Consider the following 22,918-nt stretch of genomic DNA (forward strand, 5'->3'; position numbering starts at 1 on the left):
TCTCAATGGGTCGGACTTCCGTTCAGACCTCCCGGGTCTGGGTTGGGGGCGTGGGCCTAGCGCGCGCTGAGAGCCTATTGGCTGGTCCGGCCGGCTCGCTGCCAGATTGGCAGGAGCCACGCCCTCTGGCGTGCCCCCGCGAGCTGGGCGCGGGAGAACAAGCAGGAGGTAATGTCTTAAACAGCGCGCGCGAGAATGGGGCTACGGCATCGGGCTGTCTTCATCAGGGCGGCGCGAGGGATGAGGCTGGCGGAGGCGGGCTTCCCAGAGGGAGCGTCGCTGCCAAGCGCTGAGCGTGGAGCATGCCCCGGAGTTAGGCCAAGGGAGGGCTGTCTTCTGCTCGGCAGATTTCGAGAGGAGGGTTCGCGGGACTTCCGCATGAGCTTCCGGGAAGTGAAAGTGGCGGGCAGCCGGGCACAGGATGAGGCTGCAGAGTGGGTAGAGCGACCGGACTAGCCGGGAAGCTAGGTCGATGGTTATGTGGGCTTGAATTACAGGTGCAGTAGTAGGGATGGTGATAAAGGGGCAGATTGTAAAGCGCTTGGGGAGCACAGTTGGCCCAGAAGGTGACCGAAAGGGACTGCTAGTTAGAGAGGTGGCCTGTCGGAGACCAGTCTCTCGTGCTCTGGTTCTCATCCCCTTGGCCCGTCAACACTTTCTTCCTTGGCTATTCACTTGTTTCTCGTTCATCTTCAACTTTCTCTCTCTACGGAGTCCTTATCAGTATTCACAATTGCATGAATTTTTTCCATCCTGACAAAGGGAAAGCCCCTTCAACGATCTCACGTGTCACTAATTCGTTTAACAAGTTATGTATTGCGTCCAGTTTACCTGGCATTATCAGGACACAACAGCCAACAGAAGAGACCCTGACCTTGCCTTTATGTTGTTTTTTTATAGCCGTGGTAGAAACAGACACTGACCAAAAGAATCACTGTAAGTGTGAGATCGCACCTGATGTGGGAGCTACCGTGGAGAGCTGCGAGGATATGACTGGGGGTCTGATCTGAAAAACGATTAGGTGTTAGGTAAAGCGTGCAAGAGTTGTCCAGGCGGAGGAAATGGATTGCATGAGGCCTCAAAGTGGGCCAACACGGGAGCATGGAAGCAACCAAATTCTGGCCGACGTGGCTGGAGCATGGTCAGAGAGATGAGGCGGATGAGGTCCTGATCAGTGGAGCCGCAAGGCTTTGGGAAGAGGCGGGGCTCCTAACAGCAAGGGGGCCGGGTGATGCCAAAGCCTTCCCAGTGGCCTCCAAGGCAGTTTGTCATCCGGCTCTACCTGCCCTCTACCTCTCAAGCCTCATGTAGCGTGTACCCTCTCCTCACTTCATTGTAGCCACAGTAGCCCCCGTTTATACCATAAACATGCCCGACGTCCTCCTTGGAGCCCTTGCACTAGCTTCCTGATACACCGTTCCCACAGGTGTCCATGTGCTAATTCCAACCGCTTCAAGTCATTGGCCAAGCATCACTTTAGTAAGGTCCCTGACCATGGTCTTGACATTTGCAGCACTCTGCCCTCCACCCCAGCACTGTACATCCTCTGTACTTGCTCTACTTGTTCTCTCTATGCTAATATTTATCACCTTCTAACCATACTAGATAAACTGACTTCTTATGCATGTTATTCATGGTGTTCCATTAGATTTTTTTTTTATTTGACAGTGAGAGAAAGAGAGACAGAGAGAAAGGTCTTCCTTCTATTGGTTCATCCCCCCAATGGCTGCCATGGCCCGCGCTGCGCCAATCCGAAGCCAGGAGCCAGGTGCTTCTTCCTAGTCTCCCATGTGGGTGCAGGGGCTCAAGCACTTGGGCCATCCTCCACTGTGCTCCCGGGCCACAGCAGAGAGCTGGACTGGAAGAGGAGCAACTGGGACTAGAACCCGGCACCCATATGGGATGCCGGTGCTACAGGTGGAGGATTGACCAAGTGAGCTATGGCACCGGCCCCCATGGTGTTCCATTAGAGAATATCAACTTTGTGAGGGCAGAAACCTTTGCTGTTTTGGTTACTGCAGTTTTCCAGGTAACTAAAACTGCTTGGCACATAGTAGGCACCCTATTAATATTTGTTCAAGGATTTAGTGGGAAGGCTTTATATAAGGAAGTGGCATGATCATGTCTTGAAAAGATCATTTTGCTCTTTGGAGAAGGGTTGTAGAATAAGTTCTTTTTGGGGCTGGCACTGTAGCATAGTGGGTAAAGCTGCCACGTGCAACACAGGCATCCCATATGGGTGCCGGTTCAAATCCTGACTGCTCCACTTCTGATCCAGCTCCCTGCTAATGTGCCTGGGAAGGCAGCGGAAGATGGCCGAAGTGCTTGGGCCCATGCACGCACGTGGGAGACCCAGAAGAAGCTCCTGGCTCCTGGCTTTGGCCTGGCTCAACCTTGATCCTTGCAGCCATTTGGGAGGTGAATCAGCGGATGGAAGATCTGTTTTTCTACCTCTCTCTGTCTCTGTAACTCTGCCTTTCAAATACATAAATAAATCTTTTTTAAAAAAGAATAAATTATTGAAAGTGAAGGAAGTTTGGCTCTGAAGGGGAGGAGAGTGGGTCTTGACTGGAGGAGCAGGACCCTGAGAGGAAGGTTTCATTTCTCCCTTAAAAAGGGGAAAGGAGATAAATTTACACATTCATTTATTCATTTTTTTCTCTGAAGGAGGAAGCAAGCTTTTTTGATAAAAATGAGGTGGTAAAGAGTTTGAAACAGGCTTAGCAGGGGAGCGATAGAGCAGAGTATAAAAGTGCAGGTTCTGGGCCTGGTGGCTGAGTGGGTTCAGGACCACTTGGGACAGCTGCCTCCCATAACAGTGCCAGTTCAAGTCCTTGCTACTCTGCTTCCAGTCCAACTTCCTGGTGATGCGCCCGGGGAGGCTGTGCATTATGGCCCAAGTACTGGGATGCCTACCTCCACATGGGAGACCTGGGTGGAGATTTGGACTCTTGCCCTGGCCCAACTCTGGCTGTTGCACGTGTTTAGGAAATGAACCAGCAGATGAAAGACATCTCTCTCTCTCTCTCTCTGCCTTTCAGATAGATAGATAAATAAATAAATACATCTTTTTTTTTTTTTTTTTTTTTAAGTGCAGAGCAGGTTCTGGGTTTGAAAGAAAAAGTTGCTTCCTCTGTACAAGGCTCGCTCTCCCCTAACCACTGAGAGGTGATAGTCCATGCGATGGAGTTATCAAGAGGTTGAATGGCAGATCCAGTGAAGCACTTGACAGGGTCTGGCATAGAGTGGGTGCTCACTGAGTTTAGGTACTTACAGCCACTAAGACAAGGCAACCAGAGAATGGAGCAGTGAAGATCGCCTGGATGCATTTTCTCATTACTAGTGGTCAGCCAGCTATGACTTACTAGATCAGGAAGAGATTAGGTATAAAAATAGCTCATCTGTATCCCCTACTGATTTGCCATCTGCTCATAGGCAAATCTTTTCTCTCTGATCCTTGGTTTCTAATGCCTGTAAAATGAAGATTTGGACTAAATGACTATGAAAGTTTGTTTTAGCATAGCCATGCTACATCTCTAAGCAGAGAATTCTCCCACCCACCCCACATGCTCCCAGACACATCTAAACAACCCCTCTCCCCACATGCGGTCACAGTAAGCATCAGTGAGACACAAATGCTCCAAAACAGGAGGTCTTGGTCCTTGACCCATCCCAGCCATGGCCCCTTAAAGCTTGCATGTCTCTAGGGCTGTACTCATGCTGGTTCCTGTGAGACCATTTGGTTAGCCTCACGGGTTGCCACAATGCCACAGCCAGTCAAGAGCAAACCCATGGGCTTCCTGAGTGCATGAGAAAAGCGAGACATGTGAATGGTGTTGGCAGGAAGGTAGCTATCGCCCCTGCATGACCCTGAAATAGCCTTTTGACGACTTTGGCTGGGTCTTTTTTTTTTTTTTTTTAACATTTATTTATTTATTTGAAAGGCAGCGTTACAGAGAGGGAAAGAGAGATCTGCCATCTGCTGGTTCATTCCCCAAATAGCTGTATCTGCTGGGACTGGGACAGGCCAAAGCCAGGAGCCTGGAACTCCATCCAGGTCTCCCATGTGGGTGGCAGGGACCCAAGCACCTGGGGCATCTTCCACTGCTTTCCCAGGTGCATTAGCAAGGATGCTGAATCAGAAGTGGAGCAGCTGGGACTTGAACTGGTGCTCATATGGGATGCCAAGGTTGCAGGCAGTGTATTAACCCACTGTGCCACAAGGCTGGCCCCTAATTGGGTCTTTCTCATCTAGGCCATCATGAGGAAGCCACGAGGAGCTGTGGGAAGTGGTCACAGGAAGCAGGCAGCCAGCAAGAAGCGAAGAAAACAACATGCCCTTGGTAGCAGCCAAATTGCACCTTCTGACCCTGATGGTGAGGAATTTGGCCCTAGCCAGAGGCTCGGGGCTGGTTTCATCAGCCGTGAAAGGGGGGAGCCTTGGGCTAGGAAGGGAGCATGGAATGTGTCAAGGCATTGAGACTGGGGATGGCACTGTGGCACTGTGAGTTAAGCCACTGCTTGTAACGCCAGCATTCCATATCCGAGTGCTGGTGCGAGTTTTCAGCTACTCCACTCCTGATCCAGCTCCCTGCTAATGCACCTGGGGAAGCAGTGGATGATGGCCCAAATACCTGGGCCCCTGCCACCTATGTGGGAGTCCTGAATGGAGTTCCAGGCTACTGGTTTTGGCCTGGCCCATTCCTGGCTATTGTAGCCATTTAGGGAGTGAACTGGAAGATGGATTCTTTCTCTCCCTTGCCCTCTCTCTCTCTCTTACTCTCCCTCTCTGTGTGTCACTCTGCCTTTCATGGCATTGAGGGACTAATTGAGGACCTAGTTCTGACTACGCTGCTTTGTGACTTTGCGATAATTGCTGTGAATGGCTGCTTTCTTACCAGTGAAGTGGAGCAGTGATCTGCATTTCTTTTCTCCCACGGCTTTTGTGGGAGCACATGTTTGTGAGACTGGGAGTGTTTTATAAACAGGAAAACTCTGTGCAAGTGTACATTCTACATGGCTGACACTCTTGGGTTTCCATTATGGCCCAGAAACAAATGAGCCGGTCATACCACTGGAAATTAAGGCCAGAACCTTGGCCAAGGCTGCATAGAGCACGAGAACTGTGACTGCAGCTCCGAGGCTTAAGCAGAGGTCGGGAAGCCCTCGGTGGGAGCATATTGCCACAGGCTGCTGTGTCCTGTGTCCCTGGTTCACAGCCTGCACAGGGAGAATCCCTGAGTGTCCTGAGGCCCCAGCAGGCCCGGCCAGACAGCAGGAAGAGGTGGTGTCGCAGGCCTCCGTCTCCCCGTACCATCTGTTCAGAGATTCAGCTGAAGTCACAGCCTTCCGTGAGGGCCTGCTGAACTGGTATGACCGTGAGAAGCGGGACCTACCCTGGAGGAGACGGGTAGGCAGGGAAGGGAAAGGGATGGAGGGGTGGGGAGAGACTGGCACCCAACCCTCTCCATGCTAACTGCGTATCTGGGTTGCATTGACAGGCAGAGGATGAGGTGGACCCAGACAGGCGGGCGTATGCTGGTCAGTACATCTCCTGAAAGTAGGGCTGCTTTGCCTGCATGGTCTCAGCTTTGGGGGCTTCAGGCAGCGAGCAGGTCAGCAGTGCCCTCATGCCAGCCCCTCTTCCCCAGTGTGGGTCTCAGAGGTCATGCTGCAGCAGACTCAGGTTGCCACGGTGATCAACTACTACACCCGATGGATGCAGGTGACTCATGGGAGGAAGGGGAGGGTCAGGAGTCAGACCCCAGATGAGAGCCTATACTTTGGGGTGTGTGTAAGGAAGGCTTCCTCTACCGTTCTCATCCGTGACCTCATCTCTTTTTGCCTGCCTTGGGGCTGTAGAAGTGGCCAACACTGCAGGACCTGGCCAGTGCTTCCCTGGAGGTGAGAGCCACACTAGGGTAGGGGAAAGGGAAACAGCTGAGGGATTGACCAGTGATCTTGTGGACCTGTGGCCCCACCCACAGGAGGTGAACCAGCTCTGGGCTGGCCTGGGCTACTATTCTCGAGGCAGGAGGCTGCAGGAGGGAGCTCGGAAGGTGAGGAAATCGTGGGGAGTTGGGAGTCCAGGGACCTTGAGTCTGTAGTAACCTTGAGCTTTCCTACCCCTATCAGGTGGTAGAGGAACTTGGGGGCCATGTGCCACGAACCGCAGAGACCCTGCAGCGGCTCCTGCCTGGTGTGGGGCGCTACACAGCTGGGGCCATAGCTTCCATCGCCTTTGGCCAGGTGAGCCCATAGCCCACCCCTACTTTGTGCATGCTCACCCTCTTTCTTCCCAGTCCAGGCTGACTCCTAGGCTCCTCTGTGCTAGGCAACCGGCGTGGTAGATGGGAATGTGGTGCGGGTGCTGTGCCGTGTTCGAGCCATTGGTGCTGATCCCAGCAGCGCTCCTGTCTTCCAGCAGCTCTGGTAGGATATCGGAGTGGCAGGGGAGCTTGGGAGGGATATCTCCAAAAAGCGTTTGGCTCAGAGTGACATTCCCTTCTTGTAGGAGCTTCGCCCAGCAGTTGGTGGACCCAGTACGGCCAGGGGACTTCAACCAAGCAGCCATGGAGCTGGGGGCCACAGTGTGCACCCCGCAGCGCCCACTCTGCAAACGATGCCCTGTGCAGCGCTTGTGCCGGGCCCGCCAGAGGGTTAGCCTCCTGAGTAAGGGGAAGTTAGGGGTCCTTGGGAATGACCCTTGTCCCATGACCCCGTACCATTTGCCTTTTAGGTGGAGCAAGAACAGCTGTCTGCTTCACGGAGCCTGCCAGGCAATCCTGATGTAGAGGAGTGTGGTGAGTGCCAGCCCCAGCCCCAGCCCCAGCTTTTCCCAGTGCTCAGGCAGCTGCCTGTGGGGGTCTCATTCCGGTGCTTCCTAAAGGCTGAGTGAGATTCCGCAGAGCAGGCCAAAGCCTGCCCTCTGAGCCTGGCACTTAAGCCCGCCTAACCTGAGTGGGGCTCGGGGCTTTATTTCCAGCTCTTGGTACTGGACAGTGCCAGCTGTGCCCACCTCCTTCAGAACCCTGGGACCAGACCCTGGGAGTGGCCAACTTTCCCCGAAAGGCCAGCCGCAGGCCCCCCAGGGAGGAGTGCTCTGCCACCTGTGTCCTGGAGCAGCCCAAGGCCCTTGGAGGTGCCCGCATTCTGCTGGTCCAGAGGCCCAGCTCAGGTACCTGGATCATGGATGTGGAGGGCTGTGGCATGAGCACCAAGGGAGGAATGGAGGCGGCAGCAGCTAAAACCTAACCCGCACCGGGCTGCCCTCCCTCTCAGGTCTGCTGGCAGGGCTGTGGGAGTTCCCGTCCGTGACCTTGGAGTCCCCAGTGCAGCATCAGCACAAGGCACTGCTTCAGGAACTGCAGAGTTGGGCTGGGCCCCTCCCTGCTGCTCAGCTCCGGCACCTCGGGGAGGTGAGTGGGCAGGGCGGGGCCGGGGATGATGGCTCTCCTAGCCGCATCCACAGGCCTGTTGCAGCCCTTTGGCACTCCACACAGGTGGTCCACACATTCTCTCACATCAAGGTGACGTATCAAGTGTATGGTCTGGCCCTGGAAGGCCAGACCTTGGCAAGCACACCACCTGGCGCTCGCTGGCTGACCCGGGAGGAATTTCACACTGCGGCAGTCTCCACGGCCATGAAAAAGGCACTACTTTTATTGTCTTTGTTGTACTTTTTTTTTTTTTTTTTTTTTTTGGCTACCCACATGTTATACAAGAAACTGTTACTGTGGAAACAGAAAAAAAAAAAAAAAAAGGAATGTTTTAAATGAAAGTGCGGGGGCATGAAGTGGAGGGCAGAACACGGGTCTGGCTCTTTCAGAGACGTTGCCAGCCCTTCCTCTCCCGCCCTCTTCTTGGCTAGGTTTTCCGTGTGTATGAGGGCCAAAAGCCAGGGACCTGCAAGGTAAGTCTCTTGGCCTCCACCCAGCTGTCTCTTCCCAGGCCCACATCCATGGGCACTTAGCCGGTCAGCTGACACGTTTGGGTGAATCTTCTCCGCTCCAGGTTTCACTAGATGGGGAGGAAAAGTTCCTGATCTGGGGACTTGACAATGTCAGGTGCAGGGTCTGGGGACAAAAGCACCTTGATGAGGACAGTCCAGTTCACAGTGTGTGGAATGTTCGTGCTAGGTTTTATGGGAAATGAGATGGGGAGCCATTCATTCTGTCTGGGAGCCCAGGATCTCGAAAGGTTGCTTGGGAGTGGGTGGTAACCTGGGTCCTTAAAATGAGTGGTTTCCTCAGGTTTGGGAGGGGTCTCTGCAGTAAGGATGCTCTTTCCAGATCCCAAAGTAAGGTGAGGACAGGTGGGGCACAGTGCAATCTGCAGTGCTCAGAGAGCAGTGGGTGTTGGCTTAGCTGCAGAGGTCAGTCGGGTGTGGACAGCAGGCCACTGCGGCATTTTAGGTGGGAGAGACACGGGCTCAGGGTTGCGTCTTTGAAAGGTTTTCATGAGTTACCTTTTGGAAAGTTGGCTGAAGGGGCAGATAGTGGAGGCAGCCCGAAAGCCCTCCAGGATTTCCGGCTAGAAGATGAGCTGGATCTATAGAGTGGGAGGAGGGGAGGAAGGAGAGGATTCTGCTGCCCTTACCTCAGTGCCTCCCTCATCTGGATTCCGTACAGGGTTCCAAAAGGTCCCCCATGTCCGTTCCACTTGGTCGGAAAAGGCCCAGCAAGGGCCAGCAGGTCCTGGATAGTTTCCTTAGGCCCTGCATCCCCGTGGATGTGCCCAGCCTCAGCAGTGCCACCCACTGATGCCTCTGGAAGACCCTCACCCACAATCCTGTTGTTTATTAAATAAAGTGCTAGTTTTTTAGAAATGTTTGAGAGCTTTGCACCCTCTCCCTAATTCTCTCCCTCACCTCTGAGGGACCAGAAAATGGTGATGTCCTGGTTCTGACTTCCACTGGCCATGCTCCCAGCCAGCCCTTGCAGATGGAGGAGGAGTTTTCTGTCCAAAGTGGTCTGTCCTCCTGTAGCCCTCAGCAGAGAGGGTGAACACCTGCCAGCGGCTGACACCCAACACCCTCAGCCTGGGTCTCAGGTCGGCTTTGATTGGAGCAGTGGCATCACCCTAGAGCAGGTGCTTGGGTTTAACCCTGATCCAGGCCCTTCCCACCCCAGTGGTTGCTCCCTAGGGAGAGGGGGAACACAGGGGAGGGTTTGTTCTGTCCTACATTCCTCCCTCAAATACTGAATTCTTTATTTATGGATGTAGTACATATACAGTGATACAAAAAAGCAAAGGGTTAATAACCACAACGTAATAATCACAACATGTGAGAGGGAAGTGGGATCAGAGAGATATAGGCTGCTTCAAAAGTATGTGCTATTTCCTAATCATACTTCTTTATATCTTGCATATGTATTAGACTGTGTAAGAAAAGTCTTTTTTTTTTTTTTTTTTAAAGATTATTTATTTGAGAGGCAGAGCTACAGAGAGGGAGAGATATAGGTCTTCCATCCACTAGTTGACTCCCAACGGCTGCAACAGCTGGAGCTGGGCAAATCTGAAACCAGGTGCCCGGAGCTTCTAGGTCTCCCATGTAGGTACAGGGGGCCCAAGGCTTGGGCCATCGTCTACTGCTTTCCCAGGCAATTAGGGAGCTGGATCGGAAGTGGAGCAGCCGAGACTCGAACTGGTGTCCATATGGGATGCTGGCACTGCGGGTGGAGGGTTAACCAACTGTGCCACAGCACCAGCCCCAAGAAAAGTCTTATATTTAAAAAAAAAAAATTGCACCTCTTTGGAGCCCAGTCTGAGTCTCAGCTTCTGGCACATCCTGACGAGATGGAAGCCACACCTGGCCCCCACGGGCAGTGTTTTTCACTCTCCTGGCCTTGTGTGTGCGCGGGTGTATTCCTGAGTTCCAGGGCAGGTGGCTGCACCCAGCTCTGGCCCTCAGTCTTCCAGGCCCCTAGCAGCTTGTTCCTGCACTGACTGCCACAGGGCCCTGATGTTGCCCTGGCCAAAGCCTGTGGCCCCCTGCCTCTGAATCAGCTCCAGGAAGAAGGTGTCTTCAGCAAAGAGAGACTTGGTGAAGACCTGAAGTAGAAACTTGCCTGCATGGCCATCTAGCAGGATTCCTTGTTGGGCCAGAAGGCTAGGCTTGTGCCCTGAGGCTAAGATCTGTTCCTCTTTGCCTGGCTGCTGGTAGTAGGCCTTAGGAGGAGTCAGGAGCTGGCCCTTGGCCCGTGCCACCTGCTCAGTGGCCTCCATGATGTTTGGTGTGTAGAGCCCTACATGTTGCAGCCCAGGCCCCCTATGGCGGGCCAGGAACTGCTCCACCTGGTCCCGCTTGTTTGTGGCCCCCGGCAGGGACTCAGCCAGCACAAGGGTAGGGACGGCGCTGCCCACTGGGGACTGCAGGGCGGTGAGCCGCAGTCCCCCACACCCGGACTCTGCTGCCACCTCGAGGCCCAGCTCTGGATCCTCACCTGGGCTCAGTGGCAAGTGGCGAAAACCCAAGCAGTCCTCGAACCAGCGCGAAAGTGTGGGGGAACTGCCACGGTTGCAGGCCAAGGTCAAGTGGTCCACGTGGCTGACCCAGCCGGGGCCCGGCGCAGAGGTCAGCGGCCGGAAGCCGGGCAGGAAGGGTCCGCGATAGCCGGCACGCTCCAGCAAGGTCAGGCTGAGATTGCCGGCAGGTGAGCTGACCACGGCGTAGGTGGCGGTTCCCTGCGCATCTTGCACGCTCACAGCGGGCACTGGCAAGCTGCAGCCCCTAGCGGCCAGCGCCCGGGAGGCGGCGCCGGCATCCTCCACGTCGAAGCACAGGTTCGTGGCGCTGGGCACAGCGTGATTCGGGTTCAGCCCGTACAGGGGTTCCCCCGGCCCCGCGCCCTGGTTAACCAAAAAGACGGCATCACCGCTGCGCAGAGCCAGCTGCCGCCAGCCGTTTGCCTCCCGCACCGCAAGGGGCTGGAAGCCGAAGAGGCGCTGCAGGTCGCGGGCGAGGGGCTGTCCGGCGGGCACGTGGAAGGCAATGTGGCACAGTCTGCGGGCGGGCGCCGCCATGGCGGGCTGGGAGGCGACTGGTCCTTTCCTTCTGGAGCGGCTCGCTTGTCGCTTGGCACTTTGGGATTCTCAGTCCCAGGCTAGTCGTCGGAAGCCGGTCGTAAACCGGGGCAGGCCAGTTCTGTCTCCCGGGAGCGTTCCTTGCTCTTTTCCAGGTTGAAGTCTTTCGGGGCTTTTCTCCCTGCAGCAGCACCCCGGCGTGGAGCCGCCTGGGGACACCGCAGATCCCGGACCTGTGAGAACCACGCGGAGCCAGCACTGAGGCGGAGTAGGGGGAGGGGGCGGGGCCTGTGACTCCGCCTTTACCCCCAGACCCGCAGCCGCGGGTAGCACAAGGACGCCGCGCCGCTCCTCCCCAGGGTCACACCCTTAGGGAGATCACAATTGCTGCCTTCACTCGGCTCTCCCTCATCCCCCAGCTCAGCAGACTCAGCCCGGGGTGAGAGGAGCCTGAATTCTCCCTCAAGCACAGACTTTCTTAGCAGTTTCATGTTTTTCTTTACAATTCAGGAATTTGCTTTATTTTTTCTCTTTTTTTTTGAGGATTTTATTTATTTAAAAGGCAGAGTTATGGGGAGTGGGGAATAGAGAGAGTTAGCTTTGCCATCCACCGGTTCACTCCCCAAATGGTTGCAAAGGTCCGAGCTGGGCCAGGTGGAAGCCAGAGCCAGGAGCTTCTTCCTGGTCTCCCACATGAGTGCAGGGGCCCAAGCTCTTGGGCCATCTTCCGCTGTTTTCCGTGATGCATTGACAGAGAGCTGGATGGGAGCAGGATGTTGGTGTTGCAGGTGGCAGCTTAACCTGCTACACCACAATGCCCGGCCCCTAGTGCTCCTTTAATATTAAAACATCAACAACATTAGGGGGCAGGCATGATGGCATAGAAGGTAAAGCACCATCCGTGACGCTGGCAAACCACACGGGTGCTGGTTTGTGTCCCCACTGCTCCGCTTCCGATCCAGCTCCCTGCTAATGGCCTAGGAAAGTATCTGGGGCCCTGCTACCTAGGTGGGACACCGAGATGAAGCGCCTGGTCCAGCCTGGTCCAGCTCTGTTGCAGCCATCTGGGAAGCGAACCAGCAGACGGACGATCTCTGTTTCTCCCCCCTCTCTCCATTACTCTTTTGAATACATACATCTTTTTAAAAATATATGCTAAAATATTTCAAGTTACATATTTTGGCTCCCTCTCTGAAATGGTCCAAAGAAGTGGTATTATGGGAAGATGGGCCATTGAGTTGCTTCTACATATCTCTCCTTCCATTTGTGCCATCTCTCAGCCGCATCTGTCTTGTCAATCTCACATCTCAACACTTTTAACTCCCTTGTCCCAAGCAAAATTTGGAGAAAATCCTGGTAGTTCAGGCCCTGAAAGAACGGCTGCACTGGTGTTCTTCACCCTCCCCACCCTGTTAGGACTAGAACTCAGGAGTCCTTACACTTTGAAGTTTCCTAGCTGGGCACTGAGCCAGAGATTTCTGGGCACCCTGCTACTCTTGGAACCTGGGACTGCATGAGATCACTGGATTGAGTGAATTAGTTTTCTGACTTCAGCTGGGTGGCCTTTCAGGGGTTAGCCAAGGGCATCCAAGATGGGCAAACTGCATAAGCAAAGCTCTGTGAGAATGTGAGCCCCACTCCCAGAGGAGCAATGAAACATGCTGCTGGGGAGACCGCTGGGATGGGAGCCAGACAGCCTGATCAGCTTCACAGGCAGGAGGGAGAAGGATGTCATGGGCTAGGGCTTAGACAGAGGCCTGGGGACCGGCACTGTGGCATAGCAGGTAAAGCCGCCGCCTGCAATGCCGGCATCCCATATGGGCACCAGTTTGAGTCCCAGCTGCTCCACTTCCTATCCAGCTCTCTGCTATGGCCTGGGAAAGCAGTAGAAGATGGCCCAAGTCTTTGGGCCCCTGCACCCATGTGGGAGACCTGGAAGAAGCTCCTGGCTTCAGATTGGTGCAGCTCTGGCTGTTGCAGCCATTTGGAGAGTGAATCTAGAAGACCTCTCTCTCTCTGCCTCTGCCTGCCTGTAACTCTGCCTTTCAAATAAATAAATCTTTAAAAGAAAGAAAGAGGCCTGGCTGGGTGTTTAGGCCTGTAGCCTGGAGAACAGTACCCAGAAAGGGCCAGGACTGGTAGTGAGGAGCTCTGCCCTGGCCAGCTGTGGGGCAAGCGCAGACAAAGTAGCAAAGGTCATAGTCACGAAGAGGAACTGCAGCAGGATCAGGAGTAACAGGCACAGGGAGGGGTTACTCCTCCCTAGGCCTGAACACTGAGAATGTTTTGTGGATTCCTGGGCAAAGAGCTCTGCCTACAGGGCTCTAAAGGGCTGGGGTGGACCGGGTCCGAGGCCCCACGAGGAAGCAGTTCTAGTTTCCAGGTCTTGGGTCCAGCTGCAGGAATTTCCAATCATGAGCCACAGGTACAAAAGAGCAGAAATAAGACTTCTGGTCCCTCATTTGCCATCTGCTCCGGATAAGGGTTCTAGAAGCTAAGTGGGGGCTATCTTAAAGATGAGGATGATTATGGTTGGGTCATGGTGTCCTACACGGGACTGTTCTTGACTTTGGTCTAGGGCTCAGACTGGGCTCTGAAGAGTTGAAATGGGGACAGAGGGAATCGTGGATGCGGGGTCTCCCCCTGGCCAGACTCCACTTCCCGCAGTCCTGACGGCATGCAGGCAGTGATCTACGTAGGGCATTTGTTCCCTTACAGCAGGACCCTGGGGGACGGTCCCAAGGTCGATCCTCCGACCTGGCCGCCATGCCCTCTGGGACTATCGGTGGCACAGGGTAGAAGGGCAGGTCGAGACCGAGGTGAACCGGAGTCCAACAGTGAGTGGTGCGGAGCCGAGTGGTGGCACCGCTGGAGGCTTTCTGCCATTTCGGCCTTCTACGGTGCCTAGGTCGCCAGGGGGAGCAGGGAGCTGTGGGGGCTGAGGAGCCCAAGTCGTGGATCCGCGTCCCTCCTCCAGCTCTCAGCCCTGGCGGCGAGCAGAGGAACTCTGCTTCCTCGGAAATCCTAACCTCCGTCCCCTTCCTGCAGCTACGCGCAGATCAACGGGAAGTCCAGCTCGCTACCTTCTGGCTTCATGACCCTCACCTTAGCTCTCACTTAGCCGAGCCGACCCCGGAAGCTCTCACCTTCTAGCCCCGCCCCCCGGGCTTCCCACCCTGGCCTTCCCGCGGCGGTGGCCCCGGAAGTTCGCCGTTCCCTGGCCCCGCCCCGCCTGAGCTCCCTCCTCTTTGCCGTTCCGCGGAGGCGGCCCCGGAAGTTCCCGCCTTTCTGGCCCCGCCCCTCCCGATGGCCCTCCTCTTTGGTTTCCGGCGGAGGCGGTCCCGGAAGCCCCCACCTTCTAGACCCGCCCCTGCCCCGCCCCTGGCTGGACTCCTCGTTTGTGGAGGACTTGACATTTTCTGAGTGACTCAGAATACCTCACAGAGAAGGTGATATTTAAAATGTGTGTGTGTGCGTAACATAGTCCATGTTCTTGTGCGAACTATTTCTGTATTCTCCATCCATGAAGCAGCAGTTCTCGATTTCCCTCTACCTCCAGCCCTGGCACCCACTACTCTACTTTGTATGATTTTTGAATGTTCGAGGACTGTCTTAAGCGGACGCACACAGTATTTGTGTATGTGTTTTTTTAAAGTGACTGGCTTATTTCATTTAGCATAAGTAATGTCCTCAAAGTTGTTATAGCATGTGTCAGAATTTTGAGATTTTTTTTTTTAGTGAGGGAGCAAGCCAGGTGGCTTTCCAGGGAAGGTGGTTCTTTCTCAGGAGACTTAGAACAAGTCCACTAACAAGTCCTGGCAAAGGAATGGGGTTGGTGTGTTACAGCTGGGGAAGAGTAGGAGTGGCGAGTCAGGTGCGTTAGGACTGTGACTTTCTCTGCTGAGACAGGAAGCCACTGGAGACTTCTGAGCAGGATAACTTGAACGGACGCAGCGTTTCTATTGACCCTCCCTGGCTGCTGTGTGTCAGGGGAGGATGTCGCTTCTGACAGTTTCCGGAGGACTAGGGAAGGACCTTTAAGTTGAGACCAGAGGTTGAGTAGGCATTGACAAGCTGAGTCTGTGTTTATTGTTGGAAGGCGTCAGAAGGGCATGGAGATAAGTGTTCCAGGTGAAGAGCACAACTTAGCCAAAGGCCTGCAGACTTGGTCAGCAGTTGTCAGCCACTAAATTGTTTCATCTCTGTAAACTGCACCCTTCCTGCCCCTCACAGGGCCCTCTTCAGGGGACCCTTGCTAGATATAGAACAGCAGGAACCATCAGTCAGTATTGCTTCCATTTATTGTCACCAGATCTTTTTTTTTTTTTCTTTTGACAGGCAGAGTTAGACAATGAGAGAGAGAGAGAAAGAGAGAGAGAGAGACAGAAAGGTCTTCCTTCCGTTGGTTCACCCCCAAAGTGGCTGCTATGGCTGGCACACTGCGCCGATCAGAAGCCAGGAGCCAGGAGCTTCCTCCTGGTCTCCCATGGGGTGCAGGGCCCAAGCACTTGGGCCATCCTCCACTGCCTTCCCGGGCCACAGCAGAGAGCTGGCCTGGAAGAGGAGCAACCGAGACAGAATCGGCGCCCCAGCCAGAACTAGAACCCGGGATGGATGTGGGCACCGCAGGTGGAGGATTAGCCTAGTGAGCCCCGGCACTGGCCAGTCACCAGATCTTGAAAGCAGTCTCTTCTGTTACTGGGAAGGGAGAATCCCACTTGCGTAAGATCACACCAGGGCTCTGAATCCTTTGGATCTCACCTAAGCTCACATTGCCTGCTTTACTGATTTTCTTCTTTTTCCTATGTCTTTACTCTCACATTATATATATATATATATATATATATATATATATATATATATATATATATAAAAGGCAAAGTTACACAGAGAGAGGGAGAGACAGTGAGGGAGATCTTTCATCTGCTGGTTTACTCCTCTGGCTTCAGCAGCCAAAGCTGGGCCGATCCGAAGCCAGGAGCCAGGAGCCAGGAGCTTCCTCCAGGTCTCCCACGTGGGTGCAGGGGCCAAGGGCTTGGGCCATCTTCTGCTTTCCCAGGCCATAGCATGGAGCTGGATCGGAAGTGGAGCAGTTGGGACTTGAACCAGTATCCCTATGGGATGCAGGAAGGTGGCAGCTTTACCAGCTATGTCACCGTACCGGCCCCTATCCTTTTTCTTAATGCATCCAGTATTTGATTGGAGTTCCACTTCATTACATGTAAACTACTGCTATGGGTTGGATATTAGTTTGAGGGTCCCCAAAGGCATGTGTGTGCAAAGCTTGGTCCCTAATGTATGTCACTGGTACTAGGAGGGTGGACACTTAATCTAATTATTGTGTTTAGAGGTAGGGCCTTTGGGAAATGGTTAGATTGGACTAGGTTGTTAGGGTGGAGCCCCTGTGACAGATGCCATGTGGTGCTCCATGTCACCTCAGGACCTCTGCCAGCAGAAAAGCCTTTACCAGAGGCCAAACCAAGGGAGTTCTCCCAGCGTTGGCCTGTGAACCAAAGTAAGCTTCTTCCCTTTATAAGTAGCCCGTGCCAGATATTTCATTGTAGTAATGAAAAACTCACCAGTATACCTACTGTGATCTTTTTAATGGCTACATAAAATCCTATTATGTGGATATGTTATAGTTAATTTAACCAGCCCCACTGAACATGCAAGTAGTATCCTATTTTAGTTGTTTATAAAATGCCACACTAAACATCCTCCTCATAAGTCTTTGTGCATATATAAAGCACATTTATAGGCTGATTTCTGGGAAGTAGAGTTGTTGGGCTGAAGGCTGTGTGTGTGTGTTTTAATCTGAGAGACAGAGAGAAAGAGACTAAGCAAGCTTTCATCTTCTGGTTTGCGCTGCTAATGCCCCTAACTGTTGGGACTGGTCCAGGCCAAAGCCAGGAGCTAGAAGCTTAGTCCAGGTCTCTCACACGGGTGACAGGTACCCCGTGACGTGAGCCATCATTGCTGCTCCCCAGGATCTGCATTAGCAGGAAGCTGGAGGCAGGAGCTGGAGTGGATATGGAACACAGCTACTCTGAGGATGGGTTGTGGACATCTTAACTGGTGGTGTTTTTTTTTTTTTTTTAAGATTTATTTATTTGGAAGACAGAGCAACAGACACATGCACACACACACACACACACACACGTGTACTAGTTCACTTCCCCAGTGGTCACAACAGTCAGATCTGGGTCAGGCTGAAGCTAGGAGCCAAGAACTCCATCTGGGTCTCCCACATTTGTGGCAGGTACTTATGTACTTGGGCCATCTTCCACTGCCTTCTCAGACATATTAGCAGGGAGCTGGATCATAAGTGGCGCAGCTGGGACTGGAACTGGCTCTCCAGTATAGGGTGCCTGCATCAGAAGTGTCAGCTTAGCCTGCTGCACCACAACACTAGCCCCAGTTTAACTAGTGGCTTCACGTGGTAGGCCAGACGCTTACCTCTGCCCATTTTTAAATGTTGATGCCACCTAGGGCTATGGGTGCCAGCCCTATGTGCAGATGATTCCCACAGTTATAGCCTTCTTCCCAACCTTTATTCAATATTTATTTGCTGTCTTTACTTGGATGCCCCATAGCCACCCCCAAATCCATCATGCCCAGCATTGTCCTCTCTCTCCTTCACAGCTGTCCCACTACTTTCCAGGGAACCTAACCAAAAACCTTCAACCCTTACCTCTAGTCAGTCACGCTACTCCTGTCCATCCGATTTCCACAATATCTCTGGAAACATTACATCTTTCTTCCTCTCTCTGCCACCACCCAAGTCCTGGTCACCACCGTCTTGGTATTATATGGGTACTAAAATAACTGTATGATTGCTTCACTGGGTTTAGACTTGCTATACTCCAAACCATTCTCCACCCTGTAGCCAAAGCTGGCTTTGAGAAATGCATATTTATTATATGACTGTCCTTAAAACCAAGTGGTAAATTCTGATTGCTCTTAGGGTCAAGGCAATGGTTAGTAGGCCCTGACAAACTTCCAGATTTTCTTCTCACCACTATCCTGCTTCACCGTACTGTCACTAGTTTCCTGCTGCTTCCTACTTAACTGTTTTTGTCTTTGTTCTTCTCTCCTAATCCACCCCCAACCTTGACCTGGCCCGCATTTTATCAGTCAGTAGGTCTCAGAATAAATTTCCCTTGCCTTTAGGATACCTTCCAAGACTCCTGAAACTTAGACTCCCAAGGGTTGGCACATGTTGGAAGCTTTAAAAATATTTAGGAACTGAGGGCCCAAAAAACCCAGGCTGCAATTTCTCATATGACCACTAGGTGTCACCCTTGGCCTCGGCTTGATTAGGAGAAACTCCACTGCTTCTTCCAGATCTAACACCTCCATCTTCCTTGGCCAGTGCCCTTAACAGGATGACTAATCATCCCAGTTTTTTCAAGACTGAACTTTCAGTGCTAAAACTGGGATGGTCCTGGATAATTGGGAGGATTAATTTCACAACTACAGGGAGAGGAATCAAAATCTTCCTGTCTTTGCCAGATGAAAGTCTAGGTCCAGCAAGAGAACTTAGCCCCACTCAAAGCAGTGCTGTGGTATAGTGGGTAAAGCTGCTGCCTGCAGTGCTGGCCTCCTATAAGGGTGCTAGTTCGAGTCCCAGAAGTTCCACTTCTGATCCAGCTCTCTGCTATGGCCTGGAAAAGTAGTAGAAGATGGCCCAAATCCTTGGGCCCCTGCACCCACGTGGGAGATCTAGAAAAAGGTCTTGGCTCCTCCTGCTCTGACCATTAAGGCCATTTGGGGAGTGAACCAGTGGATGTATGATCTCTCTGCCTCTGCCTCTCTGTAACTCTGCCTTTCAAATAAATCTTAAAAAAAAAAAAAAAGTCAACTGTTAATACAATTGTTGTTTTTGTTTTTTTTTTTAAAGGAACTTAGCTCCACTCCAGCCCGTCCTCTCACAGCAACATCCCTGGTGCATGAAGATTACATGCCGCCTGGTGATTATAAGAATTTAGGCAGAGAAAGTGAATGTACTTCAGTGAACAGAAAGATGTCTGCCTGTGTCTGACAATAGTTATTAAGTGCCACTGGGTATAACAGAGTTATACATATTATTTCCAATCTTTACGGAAACCCTAAGCGTAAAGATTATTTTTCTTTCAGAAATGAGAAAACAGACTCAGAGGGGTTAAGTAACCAGCCCAAGTCACACATCTGCTGTGTGACATGAAGAGATTCAAACCCTTATTTGTCCAACTACGGAGCTCCTCCTATTTTCACTGAAGTTCAGCCTGACCATTTTTCTCCTGCTCTGATCTTCATTTGGAAACCCAGGGATGTGAGTGGGAGGCAACAGACAAGTGCAGGTGGAAGGGTGGAGAAGCCCTGCAATGAGGCATTAGGTGGGGGGCAGGGGGAACACATAGCACCGACATCTTGCCTGTTTGCACACGAGTGGCTATGCCACATTAGGTAGATGTGAACGTAGCCTGGGGATCTCCAGGAATGTCCATTCACAGCCATTTTGCTGACACCAGGCCTTGTCCTCACTGAGGAGTCAGGACGGTATTTCCCAGAGTCCTGGGTAGACCCAGTTGGCTTTTATCTGATTGCAGATGGACTTGTGGACAGGGGAGGAGTCATGAGGAGCTGGCATCAACTGGAGGGACAAGTGAGTAGTTGGAGGCTGGGTGGGGACTGTGATGAGGCCTGACTAGAATGGGCACATGTCCACTCCACATGAGGTATAACAAGCCAGACTCTGAAATTCCTTCACATCAAAAAACAAAATTCAGACATCCCTCAAGAATCTGAAGTTCTCTGGCACAAAGTTGCTCTACAAATGCTGTGGGCCTTGAGCTATGCAGGTCCATTCACTGCATTTTCTTGGTGCTGTCCGAAGTCTCTTAGGATGTAAAGTCTATACTGTGCCACCTTGGCCCCAGATCTGTCTGTCCCCTGGACCTGTATCATTCATTGCCCAGTGGCCAGTTTCTGGTAAGTGGCTCAACTCTTGGTGGGCAAGTAGTTAACACAAGTCATTAGTAGAGCTAGGCCATGTCTCAGTTCTTCCCTGGCTGGCCTTCCACCTTCTCCAGAGAACTGGACCTTGCACGTTCTAGGGCAGGCTGGAGGCCTGTATGTAACGGAAGGCCGGAGGGGATGGAAGCCATTGATCGAGCTGCCTCTGTCCTTCACTCTGAAAAGACCTGGTGTGTTCCACTGTGATAACAGGAGACGGCCGTGACAGTCAGACAGAATTGGGTTCTACCTCTTTCTTGGTGTGTAACCTTTGGGAAGTTATTCAACCTCTCTGAGTCTTGATTTCCTCAAGGATATTATTAGGATAGCAAGGATTATGAGGATACTATCTATCCATATCCTGGTAAATATGGATAATAATAAGAACATCCACATCACAAGTTTGTTTTGAGGTCTAAGTTTATAATCAATGTATGTAAAACCCAAAATCTGGTATATAAAAATATATTTCTTGTGTGGCAGGTCATGTTTGGGTGCTTTATAGGAATAGTCTGAACTCACATAATTTATGAACTGTGTTCTTTCATTGTCTGTGCTTCACAGATACAAGGACTGAGACGGAAAGATTGAGTAGCTCGCTCGAGGTCACAGAGCTAATAGATGGTAGAACCAGGATTTGGGACCTGGGCAGTTAGGCTCTGGCTTATATGTACTTAGCTACCAAGCCATGGTGCCATACGGAGGAGGGCTGAATAAAGAATAGCTATTATGATCCTTGTAATTTAGCATTAAGTGCTTTTTATATCCATGGTGCTACATGTTAATTATTAGCGCATTTGGATGCAACATTTATCCTTTTTGTTCCTATTTTTTCACAGCTATGGAAACAAAGGGCCTCCTGCTCACTGTAGCAGAGCATCCTGCCTTTGTCCGATCCAGCTCAGTGCGTCAGTCTCTGCAAACAACAAAAGATGTGGCCACCCAGCCGCCTGTCCCTGCCCCCACAGAAGCACTAATGTAGGCAGAGGCCTCTGATTGGAACTGAGCTAGGAGAGGAGCAGACAGGTACAGACAGCAGCCTGGGAGCAGGCTCCTAAGAGAGGTCATGCTTAATAAACTTGATTAATTTCTTTGAGCAGCAACAATGCAAGTGGACAGGGGTGAAATGAGGGGCAGTAATTCATCCTGATTCCAAAGCGTAGAAGCCTTGCTAAAACCAACAGAGATTTTACAGGGATGCTGCTGGGGCCTGGAGGAGTCTGGTGGGGCTCGTTGTGGGGATAGCTAGAAGTGAACTCAGCTGGGGAGATACATGCTCACGCTGATCTGGTGAAGAGGAAGCCGAGAGCAGAGTCAGAACAAACTACCCAAGCCATGCAGCCAAGACACAGATCTCACCAGTGCACCTTCCTGCTTGAATCCCTTCCAACGGCCTCCCACCACCCGAATATGAAAATAATGAAAATAATAATTGTTGCATTTACTCGATATTTACTCTGTGTAGGGTGCTTTATGGAAGAGTAAAATGACTTTCCGTTTATTTGCTGCTATGGGCTCTCAGTGCTATCAGCAGTTGTACAAATGGGATAAACTAATATTGGGCCATTGTAAATGCAGATGAAGTAACAGTGTCATCTCTCCTGCGTGGTCTAGATGTTGTGTGAAGAAAAAAAAAAAAAAAAAAAAGGGCTGGCGCCACGGCTCACTAGGCTAATCCTCCGCCTGCAGTGCCGGCACACCTGGTTCTAGTCCCGGTCGGGGCGCCGGATTCTGTCCCGGTTGCCCCTCTTCCAGGCCAGCTCTCTGCTGTGGCCTGGGAGTGCAGTGGAGGATGGCACTTGGGCCCTGCACCCCATGGGAGACCAGGATAAGTACCTGGCTCCTGCCATAGGATCAGCACGATGCGCCGGCTGCCGCGGCCATTGGAAGGTGAACCAACGGCAAAGGAAGACCTTTCTCTCTGTCTCTCTCTCTGTCACTGTCCACTCTGCCTGTCCAAAAAAAGAAAGAGAAAGAGAAGGAGAAGGAGAAATCGAAACAGAGAGTGCTTTGGTAACCTGCCGAGTCATATAATTGTTAATATAGAACTGGCACTTCATATCCCAGTCTGCTCTTACCAGCAGACCAAACTACAGCCCAGGTCCATGTAGCTTTTTATGATGTGTCTCTTCCATCAGACAGGAAGCCCCGCTGTAACGGAAACCACGGCTGACTCCATTTCTGCTCTTCTGCAGATGTGGAAGCTCCTGAGTGCTCTCTGCTTGTTTCTGAACACCTTCTCCAGGTGCGCTCACCCACCCTTCCCGGAGGGACACTCCTGGAGAAAGCAGATGGAGGAGTCCCCTTTCCACCCCGGTGGTTACTTTGAGAATGTTCTGTTTATTCCATCCTTCTTGCCAGTCATTGATTTAGGAGTGAGGGTGTATCCTGGTCCTGTCCAGTGAGACAAAGGAGACTCTCTTGTCAGTTTGGGCTATTAGGACAGAATGCTATAAACTGGCTGGAGTACGCATTTGTCTCAGAGTTCTGGAGGTTTGGAAGTCCAGTATTGGAGCACTGGTGAGGGGCTGTCCTGGTTCATAGATGTCTGCCTTCTTACTGAAGGGCCTCATTTATAAGGGAATTAATCCTATCCATGGGGGCTCCACCCTCTTGATTTAATTACTGCCAAAAACCCAATCTCTTAGGACCAACACCTTGGGAATATAGGATTTCAATGTATAAATTTTGGAAACACAAACATTCAGTCCATAGCAAGGACATCTGTGAGAGGAGGGGAGAGGGTGCTTCTGAGAAAGGTTGTCTCACTGCTAGGAGACAGTCCCTGGAAGTGACAGTATCTCTTCTCCCTGGGAATGTTGTCAAGTCTGGAGGTGCCTGGAACTGCTGTAGCTGTTTTACTCACAGCTGAGAGTGGAGCCAGCAGCAAGGATGGCAG

At 52.1% G+C, this 22,918-nt stretch overlaps 2 protein-coding genes, 1 long non-coding RNA gene and 1 other non-coding gene across 7 annotated transcripts; 3 read left to right on the forward strand and 1 right to left on the reverse strand.

Moving 5' to 3' along the window:
* Nucleotides 1–28: 28 nt before the first annotated feature.
* Nucleotides 29–8,827, forward strand: MUTYH (mutY DNA glycosylase). 4 transcript variants are annotated; one of them, XM_070078582.1, is made up of 17 exons: nucleotides 46–168; nucleotides 2,279–2,418; nucleotides 4,256–4,376; nucleotides 5,220–5,410; nucleotides 5,502–5,541; nucleotides 5,652–5,725; nucleotides 5,863–5,904; nucleotides 5,988–6,059; nucleotides 6,136–6,249; nucleotides 6,335–6,432; nucleotides 6,515–6,659; nucleotides 6,740–6,803; nucleotides 6,986–7,177; nucleotides 7,282–7,418; nucleotides 7,503–7,652; nucleotides 7,871–7,912; nucleotides 8,631–8,827. In XM_070078582.1, the coding sequence occupies exons 3-17, from the start codon at nucleotides 4,262–4,264 to the stop codon at nucleotides 8,760–8,762; spliced, it is 1,608 nt and encodes a 535-aa protein (XP_069934683.1). In that variant the 5' UTR covers nucleotides 46–168; nucleotides 2,279–2,418; nucleotides 4,256–4,261; the 3' UTR covers nucleotides 8,763–8,827. The 4 variants fall into 4 exon arrangements, with proteins under 4 accessions (XP_051713817.2, XP_069934683.1, XP_069934684.1 ...); XM_070078583.1 differs by lacking the exon at nucleotides 2,279–2,418 and adding an exon at nucleotides 901–936 and having other exon boundaries at nucleotides 95–168; XM_051857857.2 differs by lacking the exon at nucleotides 2,279–2,418 and having other exon boundaries at nucleotides 29–168.
* Nucleotides 8,828–9,396: 569 nt separating this feature from the next.
* HPDL (4-hydroxyphenylpyruvate dioxygenase like) lies at nucleotides 9,397–11,289 on the reverse strand. Its single transcript, XM_008265349.4, has one exon. It carries the CDS (start codon nucleotides 11,023–11,025, stop codon nucleotides 9,910–9,912), a length of 1,116 nt encoding a protein of 371 aa, XP_008263571.2. The 5' UTR covers nucleotides 11,026–11,289; the 3' UTR covers nucleotides 9,397–9,909.
* Nucleotides 11,290–14,340: 3,051 nt separating this feature from the next.
* Nucleotides 14,341–21,520, forward strand: LOC127493622 (uncharacterized). The gene is made up of 2 exons (XR_007924084.2): nucleotides 14,341–14,474; nucleotides 20,859–21,520. It is a non-coding gene; the product is annotated as an uncharacterized lncRNA (long non-coding RNA).
* Nucleotides 21,510–21,639, forward strand: LOC127493841 (small nucleolar RNA SNORA20). The gene has a single exon (XR_007924379.1). It is a non-coding gene; the product is annotated as a small nucleolar RNA SNORA20 (small nucleolar RNA).
* The last annotated feature ends 1,279 nt before the right edge of the window (nucleotides 21,640–22,918 follow it).

This window comes from Oryctolagus cuniculus, chromosome 7 (genome assembly GCF_964237555.1).
Source record: "Oryctolagus cuniculus chromosome 7, mOryCun1.1, whole genome shotgun sequence".
Taxonomy (NCBI): Eukaryota; Metazoa; Chordata; class Mammalia; order Lagomorpha; family Leporidae; genus Oryctolagus; species Oryctolagus cuniculus.

Excerpts from the sequence above, each read along its gene's own strand:
- MUTYH (XM_051857857.2), top strand. The coding sequence starts at position 4,262 with ATGAGGAAGCCACGAGGAGCTGTGGGAAGTGGTCACAGGAAGCAGGCA. Across the intron at positions 6,433-6,514 it reads CCTGTCTTCCAGCAGCTCTG|GAGCTTCGCCCAGCAGTTGG; the intron begins GTAGGATATCGG and ends CCCTTCTTGTAG. Across the intron at positions 7,913-8,630 it reads AAAAGCCAGGGACCTGCAAG|GGTTCCAAAAGGTCCCCCAT; the intron begins GTAAGTCTCTTG and ends GATTCCGTACAG.
- HPDL (XM_008265349.4), bottom strand. The coding sequence starts at position 11,025 with ATGGCGGCGCCCGCCCGCAGACTGTGCCACATTGCCTTCCACGTGCCC.